General features: G+C 44.7%; 2 protein-coding genes across 3 annotated transcripts; both read right to left on the bottom strand.

Moving 5' to 3' along the window:
• Window positions 1–153: 153 nt before the first annotated feature.
• On the bottom strand, window positions 154–5,874 carry Vgat (vesicular GABA transporter). 2 transcript variants are annotated; one of them, XM_077398949.1, is made up of 4 exons: window positions 5,225–5,874; window positions 4,513–4,839; window positions 4,289–4,421; window positions 154–3,994 (listed from the first exon to the last, which is right to left on the bottom strand). In XM_077398949.1, the coding sequence occupies exons 2-4, from the start codon at window positions 4,818–4,820 to the stop codon at window positions 2,810–2,812; spliced, it is 1,626 nt and encodes a 541-aa protein (XP_077255075.1). In that variant the 5' UTR covers window positions 4,821–4,839; window positions 5,225–5,874; the 3' UTR covers window positions 154–2,809. The 2 variants fall into 2 exon arrangements, with proteins under 2 accessions (XP_077255075.1, XP_077255074.1); XM_077398948.1 differs by lacking the exon at window positions 5,225–5,874 and having other exon boundaries at window positions 4,513–5,207.
• A 367-nt stretch (window positions 5,875–6,241) lies between these two features.
• Window positions 6,242–12,076, bottom strand: Usp20-33 (Ubiquitin specific protease 20/33). The gene is made up of 5 exons (XM_077398942.1): window positions 11,366–12,076; window positions 9,309–11,078; window positions 8,962–9,227; window positions 8,519–8,819; window positions 6,242–7,889 (listed from the first exon to the last, which is right to left on the bottom strand). Exons 1-5 carry the CDS (start codon window positions 11,782–11,784, stop codon window positions 7,868–7,870), a joined length of 2,778 nt encoding a protein of 925 aa, XP_077255068.1. The 5' UTR covers window positions 11,785–12,076; the 3' UTR covers window positions 6,242–7,867.
• Between the last annotated feature and the right edge of the window lie 1,153 nt (window positions 12,077–13,229).

Here is a 13,229-nt window from a genome sequence, read left to right as displayed (position 1 = left end):
CTTTTCCTGCTACAAATATATGCATCTGAGTAAGCAAGAGCAATTCAAAACAAAATTTAATTCTGTGTTGAAAACAAATTCTTGCAGGTGTGATTCTGCAGTAAAGAAATAATATGTGTATTATATTATACCGGGTGAAGTAAAATACCCCCGTAAAATTTTGTTAATATATTATCACTCCGCGTACTCATACGGATAATGTATTTTCATTTTTTTTTTTTTCACAATAGGTACGGAGGCCGCTTTACATCATTTTATAACGTTTATAGGTATATTCTGCCTACACAACACACCGATGAGGTTTGCTCTTCGCGAAAACGCTGCGAAATATATGAATATTTCTGCAAAAGAGCTTTGGAAGCCTATACGTGCTTGCTTTCGTCAGAACATCATCAGTTCTCGGAAGTATCTCATCGTGATTAGCATTATCTAGTTGGAACAACTATTTCTCTGGATTATACAACGGATTTTATGTTGCAGCATTCTATTTTTCTCAGGCCGATAAGAGAGATTCTGGAAGACATTATTGGGAGGCTCTTTCTCTCGTTTCGCACGATATATCAAAAAGCACAATTAAATTTTACACGACAAACATTACCGATCTATCGTCGTTCGATAATCACGAAGAGGAGATACCAACGCAATTCTCATTCAACCACTTTTGATCATTATTGTTGATACAATGGAGTAAGATGATCCCTCGTTAACGATCTAAATTGATTTCGTGAACAGCGTGACTTTACTTACATTATGTGTCATTGATATATTCATTGATATGAAACATCAATTACGCATGACCGTAACTTATGAGTTAACTCTTAACGTCTACAATTCTCAATATAACGCTTAATATCATCCGACAAAGATTCTTTGCTCAATAAATAGTATTACATCATTATCATATAGCGATATTGTTATCAATATTATCGTTCTGGAAGACATTATTGGAAGACTCGTTTCACGATTATTAACGCGTTTTAGTTAGTCTGCGAATTTCCCATGTCTGCAGAACGCTCGTGTGGCTTTGAGAAAGGAAAAAAAGAAGCAAGATCTCAAGGATTTTTAGAAAGAGTACTTTTAAAAGATTTACATATCCAAAAGCTTATCGAAAACGAAATCAAAAACCAATTCAATAATTCAAAGAGTCTATAATCTGTGAATCTAAAAATCTGTAAAATCAAGCATCCACGCCATTAAACATTTGTTATCTTGAGGATCCATGAATGTCAAGGGTGCAAAAATTATAATAGACTCATTTCTGGATCTTGAAAAAACAAAAAAATGTAGCACGTTGCTAATTGTCCGTACAGAATATAAATTTTACGAGACGTATCCCGTATATAAAATACTTCTCGAGCCATCGCGGCATTCTGCAGTTTCACGGAACGACTACATTGTCTATACTCCTTAAACTAACGATCTATACGATCTTGGAAGACGTTGGATTATATAACTAATTGTACTCGGTTGTACATAACTGTTCACGCATCGTCTTGCGTCTCGTTTATTCCGGCGACGGGACGGGGCGCACGGCGGACTACTTTAATCCAAAAAGTTATTTGGCAGACTCATCATTGGCTAAAAGGCTGTCGCTAACGTAGCATGACAAAGTCGTGCCGTCCGTCCCGTCGTCGCGATTCACAATTCGACGCGTCGCATAAAAATTATTACACGGGTATGTAACTCCGCAGCGATACAATTATAAAATCCAGAAAACTGTAACAGTAGTCAACTACTAGTTAGGCTGCGCTCTGCTTGCTGCTGCATCGTGGAAGACATCGTTACTTATCGTGCTTTATTGTCACACGTTCAATGCGCGTTTGATCTCTCATTTTATCTAAAGGCTCCCGAAATGCAAATGCATAAATCGGGGATTGGAAGACTTGACGACTGGATAAATTCCTCGCTTTATAGAAACGTCGCGATCCTGGCCGAAACATGAAACGTACAACGGAATTTTTAACGGCTCTAAGGAGCCCAATAATCTTCCTTCTGAAAAAAGAGAACGCTACAGTTGGGTTTAGAAAATAGTACGTTCTCGTCTAATTTTGATTTTTCACGTCTCTAAACGTCAGCTCGCTCGAAGCTATCATAACTGGGAAAATTGGTGTGTTGTTGCTCTGAAATTATTAATTCGTAATGATTTAAATGCGAATCTGCGACGTGAAAAACTAAAACGTGCCATTACGAAAGCACAGATCGTGCGATCGATTTTTACACGAATGGGAAGACGCTTTTACACTTTAATGGGTTGATCAATTAAAGATCGTTTTCAAGAAAGATAACTGCGCCATTTCGTGAAAATAAGACGTTAAAATGATGTGTGATAGGAAATAGGTATAGAGTTACACGCGATGCAAAATTCTCACACTAATTAATCACCTTCGAGCACGTGAAATATTTGATCCTCGACTGACATGTTTCGAATTCAGAGACATTTCTTATAATTTTATAATTGCGAAATTTTTAGAATTGCGTTCATAGTTAAAAAGGACTTCGCAATGATATACATATTTTTTTTAAATTTGGTACTAGTACACTTTGTAAAAAAAAAAAGTTCCGTTGATTATTAATCAGAATGTTATTCAAAAAAATTTAAAATTTTTTCCAAAGCACAAAATTCTCAATTATCTGTTCTTCTGTTTTGAATTTTATGTAGTCTCCCGCATGCATCAGCAATTATTGCACGAGTACCGAGCAACATGTTGAAATTCGAGAGTCAAATATTTCGGCGGCTCGAGAACGTTTCGGCAATATCATTTTGGTGCGAGACAAGAACAACAAAAGGACCTAGCTGGCGCGAGATCGCTTAGAAGGGCAGGCCGATCTCGAAGGCATCGATCAGCGCGGAGCCGGAATCGTAGACGCCGATCACGCCGAAGAGAATACCGAGGAAGATGACGAAGCAATCGTACGCTACGGCGCTCCACTCCATCGAGTTCCTCTTCAGTTTCAGATGGAAGTAGCAGGGCCAGATGAAGGAGAGCATGGTGCCGGTAAAGGAGCCGATGAAGCCCATCAGGATGCTGAAGTGCGGTATGAAGATTGCCATCAGAATGGTAAACACGATCACGCCGACCCGCCAGGCCAGGCCCCAGACCTTGAGCTCGCGATCCACCGTCCAGATGGTCGGGAAAAGCGTCTTCGGCCGGCCGCGGAAGAAGGCGCGCTCGAGGAGCTCGCAGGCCGCGTAATACGGCAGCGGGTACGAGAGCACCGCTTTGACGACCAGGCACAGGTTCACCAGGCCCTTGAAGCCGGCCGAGTGCAGGTTGTTCGTGATCACCTGCTGCGTGTCGTTCTGAAAGGTCAGGAAGCAGATCCAGCCGAAGAGCGACTTGAACGCGGCCGCGGCGATGTGGCTCCAGTTCAACATCCAGTCGAACTTGGAGCGATCGATGAGATTGCCCTCGAGGGTCGGCAGGAAGATCTGCGACGTATAGCTGAAGACAATAACGCCGAGCGAGATCGGGAAGTTCTTTATGTCGATCGTCCACTTCACCTTCGACCAGCCCCAGTCACCAATCTCCAGGAGACAGTAACCGATGATGATCGCGTTGATGAAGAGGTGAGACATTGTGCACCAGAAACTCAACACGGATACGTGCTGCAGGGATTTGAGGAAGCCTAGCGGCAGCAGAAATATGCCGATCAGCATCATCCAGCTGCGGGTGTCGATCGCGCCCTCGGGAAAGGTGCCGATCATTAAGTCGCCGCATACGACCACGTACAGAATGCAGGTCATCAGCAGCTCGATGATCTGCGCGATGTTGACGGCGCGGGCGCCCCACGTCGGCCCGAAGCATACCTTGGCGATGGCCACGTACGAATCTCGTACCCGCACACGTTGCCCCGTCACCGTGTCCAGCTCGTACAGGCACTCGACCAGGATCTTGCCGGTGTAGCAGCAGATATGCGCGATCCCGATCATCGCGGCGATCGCCCAGTAACCGCCACGTAGAACGGCGAACGGCAGAGAGACGATGAACATTCCCTGAAAAATTCGCGCGAAAACGGATGATTCACGGATAAATACAATTGTATAATATTGTAATTTCCTTTTGCGACGAGACTTTTCACAACTAAATGTTACAACATCGCAATAACGTTTCTCAGCTTCTATATATATAAATGGATTCTATATTGTCTTCCATTCAAAGGCAGAAGCTGTAGGAAATTATTGTAAAATTGTATTTTTCTGATACAATTTTATTTTTTCTTTCCACGTTAGTGAAAAGAATTTCGCATAGAGCTACCGGAAACTCCGTCCTTGATCCTGCATATGTACCTGAATGGCATTTGTAACGTTCCAAGCGGCTTGCCACTCGTTGATCTTGACACCTGGCCCGCCGAACTCTCCGCCACCCTCGTCGTACTCGCTGAATTCACCGCTGCTTACGCTCCCGGTTCTAACTTTGTCCCTGAAATCGGAGCGAGATGTGGATGATGAATTAAACCTGAGGTAGGAGACAGGAAGTGAGTTCCGACTGGGAAACGCGATGCGATCCTTACCCGCTCCTCTGGTAGCTGAAGGAGTCCTCGGCGATCCCGACATTGTTCTGATCTCGATACGCCCGATCCCCGTTCATGGTCATCATCTCGGTATTGTCGTGACCCTCGTCGAAGGACTTGAACTGGGCATGGCCGGGCTGCTGGCCTTGGGGATGGCCCTGGCCCATACCGCCACCGCCGACGCCGCCGCCGCCGCGGATCAGCTCCATGCACGGACTGTTCTCCGGCCACATGGCCTTCAAGGTCTCCCAAGCGACGTTGACCGTTGCGCCGAAGGTGGGTATATAAAATCCCCGGAAATTCGCCATTTCTCCCTATCTGTTGCTTCTACGGCGGATATGTTTAATTCCTTACAGACGCGGCCCGGCACGTAAACTGGGTACAGTGACTGAAGAGGTGTAGGGGGTGAAGTATAGCATTCCCCAGCGAGGTAAATGGGGTGTCGGACATTACTTCGGGCTATCCAAATTTTTATCGTCCGGGTCTTGCAGGTGTTGCAAATACAGAGAATATATGCCAGTGGTGAGTAAAATGTGTTAAATTAGTAACGAGGGGAACGAGGGGGACGTGCAAGGGGGATGCGTTTGTGGGTAGATCGAGCGTGGAGGGGGGGGGGGAGGGCTTCTCTCTCTCATTACATAGAAGTCTCAGAGTCCTTAATGTTACAGATTAGTTCGTACTCTGGCATTATCAATGAGACAATCGTGCTTACCAAATGGCGAATCTGGCGCCCGCCTCGGATGTTTCTCCTGGGAGATCCCGGCTCCTCGACTCCCCGACGATTCGAGCCTCGCGCAGCGCGGAAATGAGAGACTAAACTAAAAACGGCCCCGGTCGAAAGCGAGGCTTCATGAAGACGCGAGGAGGAAAGAAAGAAAGAAAATAATAAGGCGGAGAAGTGGTCGAGAGACGACGACGACGACGACGGGGGAGACGCGAGACTACCTAACTACCCGGATTGTGGAGCCGCATGACGACGACGATGCCCGTACGATCTACACCGCGGCCTGCGAAGCCAGAATCGCGGAGGCGAATCCGTCGATCCGCGGCATCGACCAGCACCGGGGACCACGGCGGCGTTTCAAGGGATCGGGGAGATCCGCGGGGGTAATATGGCCAGCCTCCCCCGAATGCGCAGGATTCGATCGATGCTCTCCGCGAAAGAGAGAGACGTTATCGTCATCTCGCGCGTGCTTCCCGCGCCGTGTATCCGCGAGGCACCCCCTCGCAAACGGGGGTGGGATAAGACCCGCCGACCCTTCAGCCACGCGCAAATACGCGGATCATCATGCGCGACTTCGCTCGAATTAATCGCGGAGGCGATTGTAGATCCGCTCGCATCCCGTTTTCCCCTTTCCAAGATGGAAACAGATCGCCCGCTTCTCGTGAGAGAAGCTGACGCGAGACACGACGTTGGAATTTGGGGTTGATGACCGCGACGACAGAGAGATACAGTTGTCTCTTCGAAGAAACGCTTGGATCACTTTATTCGTATTATCGTGGGAAGAAATCCTTTGCGATATTGCGGTTCAAAGGTTCAAAATTGTAGTATATCTGATCAATCGTGATTCAATTGACGTTTTTTGCAATTGCGAATTTCTAATTTGCGAGTTTTGATTAAGCCACGATGAACTGATTAAAATTCCATAGCTATAAGGAATAAATTAGGATACTTTAGACCACGAAGAAACGCATGCACGCTTCGCTTGGAAATGACATAGTCCGGATGTTTCGATAAATAAAGAAACCAACTTATTTATTATTCACCTTATGCACTTCGCTCTGGATAATAATTACAGACAAAATTGGCCTTAACAATTCTTTAGAATTGTTTGCGTCCCTGCGGGTGGAGCTCGCATTGCATTGCGTTTTCTCTTTACTTTTCCTCGCAATATGCAATTGTGGTATTAAAATGAACGGTTGCTATATAAGGATAAATATCCTCGGTAACAAGATAGGATCCACGAAGACACAACTGAGCTTACACGAGGAGCTCGCAATTCTTTTCACTTTTCTTTCTACGAGCATATAAAGTAATTAAACTACGCAATTAACGGCCTATATGCGATAGAACACGCTTCTTAAGTACTAGAGAGAAAGAGAGAAAACGTGTGCACTTTTAATACAAAATGTCCAAGTATTTATAATCACTAAGTGCTTATATAGCTCAACGTTTTTACTAATCTCCTGCTTCTAGATTAATGTAACGCTTTATAATTCTGATGCAGCCAAGTCATTAAATAATTCTGGAATTATTTGTTTAGGAATTGCAAGAAATCGTGACGTATAAAATTTAAAATATTTATCACAAAAGCATATAGAGAATATATGTTGTAATTTAACATATAGATGTCATGAACACAAATATTCTCAATACCTTAAATTAATCCTCAAATATTCTAAACCATAACAATCCTCTCCCTTTTATACGTAATACAGACGATGGTTAATAAATACTTGAACATTATGTCAGAATTTTGCCAGAAGTAGGCAAAAGTATAAAGTAAGATAAGATTTCTGTTATGCTTAACGTAATGGCACGCGAAAAGCTAATTTATCTCGACATATAGAAGAGATTCCAATGATTTATCTTTCTGATGTCGTAATTTAACGCGGCTGTAGGAAACAGGAGCCTTAAGAAGCACGTTTCGTCGCTTATACAAATAATTGCCAAGCTCAACTGTTTCATGTTTAAAAACGGCGAAAGAAATCAACGAATCGTACGCTTACGAGAAATCCTCGTTGGCTCTGGTGAATATTATGAAAGATACGTGTACAGCAATTAATTTACTAAATAACAACAACAAGATTTCCTCCGTTTAAAAACGAAACGTAAAAAATATCGTGGTTCTTTGCACGATTGCGTTCAATCTCGTGACTCGGTTGCCGCTAAATCGTACAATTAACTGAAAGTTTCTCTTTAAATAAAATCGATATTTGTCAGTCTTCCATATCTTTTATTTCTTTCTTTCCGGATGAGAGGCTACCACCAACGGAGAAAAAGCAACGACGTTATGTACATACATAAGTTCGCGAAAGGGAACGAGAAAAAAGAAAGCCATCTCTGGTATTTATGTGCAAGAATGATACACACACGCACACGTTGGCAAATGTACAAACATCGAAAATATGTGATACATCTATCGAGGTCATGCGCGGATGTTACGGCCTAGACTTTGGGCGAAAGAAAAAGTACGAGCTAAGATTTGTATTTAAATAATACAGTCATCTATATATGTATAGCAAAAATTCTTTTGTACTATAACTACGTTGACCCATCATATACAATATTCCCATCGATGAAACTGTACGGTGAAATTCCACGCCGCTGAACGAGCATCGCTGAATCGTGACTTTACAGCGTCAGAACAATGGACCTAAAACAATCAGTGTCATTCGATTTTCCAAACCGACGATTTGGAAATAAAAGAAGAGCGTGTTACATGTTCGAGAGTGTAGCATTCCCTAATGGGGGCTCTTTCCCATAGAGAACTAAGAGACAAGCGTTCTGTTCTCAGTTTTTTTTTCAAGCGAGATTAATATGTCGCTATATATATTATGAAAAAAATGTAATTACCGTCAAGATATATCACGCTACAATTACGACAAAACGCAGTCATTCGATCATATATATACGCATATATATTTCTTCCTTATGATTTGATTACTTTCAGATTTAGCACATAAACGCACACGATTCGGCTTCACAAATTTCGTACAAAAATCGCTACCGGTATAAAAAGTATTCCGATTGTCTTTTCATCGTCAAATCTCGGAAGAAAAAAAAATTGTTTCATTTCCAAAGGTATCGAGATCGTCTCGTCTGTAATAATCTAATAAGGAAGTGCTAAGCCGTCTCTCGATCTGAGCGTGAAACTTCGAATGCGTGGAATTTCGAAAGTAGAATAATTTGATTACTTAGAGACTAAACTTAAAGGAAACCAATGGAAATGTTCGCCGCGGTGAACGAGGCTGCAAAATTGCAATTCGCACGCGAATTACTCACTCGCTCACGTCCCTCTGCGTCTGATGGGAGTCGCTGCTCGAAATTAGGCTGTCGATCGCGCTGTCCTGTTGCGAAATCGTCTCCGAGCTCCTGGTCGTACAAAGTTTGTTGGCCTTAGCTTCTACGCGATTGCATTTAAGATTCGGATCTATCAAATTTGGATTCGACGCGGAATGTATAGAAACGTTAGGCTGAGCGGGCGCCGGTCGTTGACACGAGTGCAGCATTAGCTCTGGTCCACCGCCGTACGTAGTCAGGAAGAATTGCCACAACTCTTCGGGGATCTGACCGTAATCCGAGCCTACGAAAAAAGGGAGAATAAGTGTTAAAGAGAAATAAAATAAAACATTATAATCCTTTTTAACAATCTGACAATTACGACTTGACAACCGTTTCGAGATGAAAGAAGACTTGCTTATTTGTCGAGATGGAGGAAGACTTACCAACTTTAAGACTATTTTGCCCATTTTTATTTACAACGATGGAATTATTATCGATTGGTCCAGGTGGCTGCGTCTCCTTGCCTCGGACGAAGCTCTGCCACTGTCTCAGCCATGCCATGGCCAACGCGTAAATGGCCGTGGGATTGTCAGTATTCAACCGTTGGAACAGTTCCATCTCGTACTGTCTACGTTTCTGCAAGGATTCGTACTTTTCTTCGCAAGTCGGACACTCGTACAGATGCGTGCAGGCTGGGCCTCCTCCAAATCTGAGAAAAGAAATAAAAATTTGAGATACATAAATATAAAAGCACAATATAAACAGAAATAATATCATCATAGAAGCTTACGCATTATACAGGTATTCCCAAACCGCTTGCGGTATAGGCATGCTGATCTTGTCGACGAATTGCGCCCTAACAGGGATTACACCTCCGTGAGGACACAGGAAGTCGGAGTTATCGATCGGACCAGGCTCGGAGAACGTGTTGAAGCGATTGATCCACTGCCGGGACACGAAGAAGTTCAGATCGGACACCTCGCGGGACGATATCTCCATCAGCTCCATAGTTTTGTCGCGCAACTGCAATATTTCCGGTGACCATTTTTTGTAGAACAAGACGTACGCCTCGCAGTGCTTCACCGTTTCCGGCGACACCTCGGTGACGCACTGGTCGTCGAACTCGTACCACTTGTTGGCGATGGGATTTAACGCGTAACAGGTGTAGTGGCCACCGCCGGCCGTGCCGTGGTGGCAAATGACCGATATCAAATTGTAAGTGGTGACTTTGGACACGCACTCCTTGTGCAAATAAGGCCTCATGTCGAGACCCTCGAGGGGGAACGATACGTAGTTGGCGATCTTCGAGCTGAACATCAACTCGTGGCGAAACCTCTTCAAATGAACGCACAGTATCTCGGGTAGTTCCAGGACCTTGGAGAACTTGATGCCGTTGCGCAGCTTATTGCACTTCTCGCAGCTGTACATGTTATCGCCCTTGAGCTCGTCGGCGCTAAAAAATGCTGATAGGCAGTCGTGCAAACTGACCACTGGTCCCCAGAACCACGAGCGCATCCACTGCAGGAACCACGATAGCCAGCCCGACTGATTGGTCACGTAGACCACGTCCGAGCACGGCCCGGCTTTCTGCGGCGTCAGCGATCCCTGATGCAGCATGTCGATGTGATCCCGGCTCGGGATCGGCAAGGACAGATCTTGGAAGGTCTCCACTCGGGTGGAAATCCGATCGCACGTCAGGCACTGCACGCTGCTCAAGAGCTTGCCGTCGAACGTGTCGCTGATTATGCTGCGCGTCTTCATTTGCTTCTTGGTGCGATGTTTGGCCGGCGAGTTTTGCGGCGAGCGCTGCACCGGGGCGAACGGCAACGACGTCGGCTCGACATTCGACTTCTTCGTACTCCTGTTGGTGAACTTGTTCCGCAGCTTCTCCGTCTGCGACACGCGCGAGTAACGCCTCTTAGTGCCGCGCTCGCCCTCGTCGCTCAGAGAACTCTGCTCGCTCACGCCCGAGTCGCAGGTCTCGTATTCGGCGTCGGACTGACTGGAGGCATTACCGTCGATCTCGGTCTCGTCTTCGTCCTCCGAGGACTGGTCTCCCAGCCCCTTTAGTCGCAGCTGAACGTCCCTGTCGTCTTCGACGTGCTCTTTCAGCTCCTCGTGCAGCTGATCCATGAAACATCTGAGAAATTCCTGCGTGTCATGTTGATGGTACCCTCGAAACATCGGATGAACCGTCCTGATGCCCGAAAGGATACCATGCGGCACAACGTATCCTCGGGTTTTCTTGTTCCACATATCCCGAACGAGATTCAGATAGTTCAGGCTCAATCCGGGTTTCCTGTCTTTCGACACGTAGCTGACCATATGGCCGCAATCCAAGAAAAACTGCGTCAAGGGAGACACATTGGACAAGGCTTGCAGCGCCGCATTCATGTAACACGTATTGCCAATGTTCTGCAAGCCCACCAGACCCCTTGGCTTCCCAGAAAAGTCCTTGCTCTCGTCCGAATCCGTACTGTCGGGAGAATCCCCGCATCGTTCGTTAAATGAATTTCCTTTCTCAGCATTTATTCTGTTTATCGCCCAATCTCCATAAAACCTGTTGACAAAAAAAAGACACATTAAGTGTTTCTTTTTTTACAAAATTCTAAACTCAATTCACATTCGCCTGGATAATATATCGTAGTTACTCAAAACGAATGCTCCCTGCTAATGAAAATATGAACAAAATCAATAATCGATAATCACTCTGAGATCATCAATCACAGAGTTCTAGAGATTTGGACTGTTTTTAATTCAACGATACAGTTCATTTCAGAATAAGAAAGCACGGAAATGAGTGGGCAATCATTTTAGCATTGGAAGTTTGTACGAAACTTGGCTTACTTGTCGAGCATCAGCCTGTCCAAGCCGTCCAGCTTGGACTCGACGCTGCCGGGAGCGTCCCCGGCGTACTTGTTGCCGATAGTCCTGAACTCGATTTGCGTCGGCGACAAGGGGGGCGACGGCACGCGCTTGGTGATCGCCTCGCTCTTGCAGGCGTAGCACCAGATCCTGTTGGTGGACAGGTTCATGTGGGCGCAGTGGGTCGGGAAGTTCTGGTTGTGGATGGTGCTGTGATCGAGGTGGGTCTCCGCGCAGCCGACCCAGCGGCAGTCGGGGAACAGGCAGAGCCAGAGATTGGGCCCCGGGGTGTCGCAGTCGCTGCACTTGGCGAAGCGCTCGTCCCGGGCCATCACCGCCTCGATGAAGGCGAGATCGCCGCGGTTGGCCAGATGCGGGCAATTCCTCACGACCAACGGCATTTTTTTTTCTTTCCTCCTCTCTCCCAGGGAAAAGGGTTAACGAAGGGTCGACGCCTCCCTTCTCGGGCCGCAATGACGCTCTCTCGCCTCTCCGGCGGTCTCTCACGTCCCCGTTCTCGCACGTGCGCGCGCGCGCGCGCGCGCGACAAACCGGGCACTCCCGTCCGCGACTACGCGCGGCTCGTGACAACGCGTGCCACCGTCAATACTGTCATCGTCACGCTGACACCGCCGTTGTTGATCATCATAATTGTTGCTGCCATCCTCTAACCTGATCGTGACATTCGTATCATTCGTACATTGAACTATAACCATACTGGAAGGAGCACTGCCATACCCCCACCACGGTTCCTCACGATCCGAGAGGGATAGTTGAACGGGTACCGTGTTGTCTCTTTCTAACGTAAACTACCATGACTGAAAACATTCGCCTCGACACGTACACAAAGACGCTGTATCTATTCGTGTCGTGCGACGCACGAGTGTTCAATCCTGGCATTTCTGGTCTCGACTCGTCGTATGTACATGTGTACACATACATATTCGTATATATGTGTGTGTATTTACATCACTTACATGCGTTGTGCAGTGCGTGTGAGATGTGCAGCGCGCGATCCAAAATGGGGAAAAAATGCTGCATAAAAACTTGTTTTAATACAGTAGATAAGAATCCGTATGTGTCATTACACAGGTAATAAAGTTTATATAATGTTCAGATAATACAAATTTCTAAATGATATTTAAAAAATGTCGAAATAACGTCTAAAAAACATGAAACTTTTTTATACATTTTGGAGACGTCTTTTAGAATAAATTTGTACTCTGGTTTATTAAATTTATTGTTTGTAGTATAATTTATAAGTTTTACACATAATGTATATTATGGGTCATATTACAGTTCGCCTTTTTGTAGATTTCCACGTAAGGATACTCTTCAATATAACAAATGGTTGCAAGCAATTCCACCAGACTTAATCACATTACAACGTAATATATATATTTGTTGTACGCATTTTTGTGAAAACTCCTTTCAACCATCCACACCAACAGGAAAGAATATATTAAAAGAAGATGCAATTCCTTCAATTTTTTACTCAGGATCTGAAGATGCAAGAGACGAAAATAATATATTCGATGTGTGTTATAATACTTTGAAAATATAATATATTTATTTTATTATATTTAATTTTATAAGTAAAAATTATATACTAATACTATATTTCAGAATTTTACACGTGAAGCAGAGAAGACTATGTCACAAGGACAAATATGTGAAACGGTACACATAAATAATAATTTTCATTATCTTAATATTTCTTTCACTTTATAAAAGTTGAAATTTTATTCCAGGCAATAAAACGGGCATCTGTGGATATAAGTACTCAAGTTTCTCCTAAGAAACAAAGGATATTAGAAAAGAATACGCAATTACAGAGGAAAGTGCA

Source organism: Temnothorax americanus, unplaced genomic scaffold (assembly GCF_048541705.1).
Source record: "Temnothorax americanus isolate GAGA-0224 unplaced genomic scaffold, ASM4854170v1 Scaffold12, whole genome shotgun sequence".
NCBI classification, from domain to species: domain Eukaryota; kingdom Metazoa; phylum Arthropoda; class Insecta; order Hymenoptera; family Formicidae; genus Temnothorax; species Temnothorax americanus.
This window is presented reverse-complemented; position numbering and strand designations above follow the sequence as displayed.

Excerpts from the sequence above, each read along its gene's own strand:
- Vgat (XM_077398949.1), bottom strand. The coding sequence starts at position 4,820 with ATGGCGAATTTCCGGGGATTTTATATACCCACCTTCGGCGCAACGGTC. Across the intron at positions 4,422-4,512 it reads TTCAGCTACCAGAGGAGCGG|GGACAAAGTTAGAACCGGGA; the intron begins GTAAGGATCGCA and ends CTCCGATTTCAG. Across the intron at positions 3,995-4,288 it reads ACGTTACAAATGCCATTCAG|GGAATGTTCATCGTCTCTCT; the intron begins GTACATATGCAG and ends CGAATTTTTCAG.
- Usp20-33 (XM_077398942.1), bottom strand. The coding sequence starts at position 11,784 with ATGCCGTTGGTCGTGAGGAATTGCCCGCATCTGGCCAACCGCGGCGAT. Across the intron at positions 11,079-11,365 it reads GACAGGCTGATGCTCGACAA|GTTTTATGGAGATTGGGCGA; the intron begins GTAAGCCAAGTT and ends TTTTGTCAACAG. Across the intron at positions 8,820-8,961 it reads GCAAAATAGTCTTAAAGTTG|GCTCGGATTACGGTCAGATC; the intron begins GTAAGTCTTCCT and ends CTTTTTTCGTAG.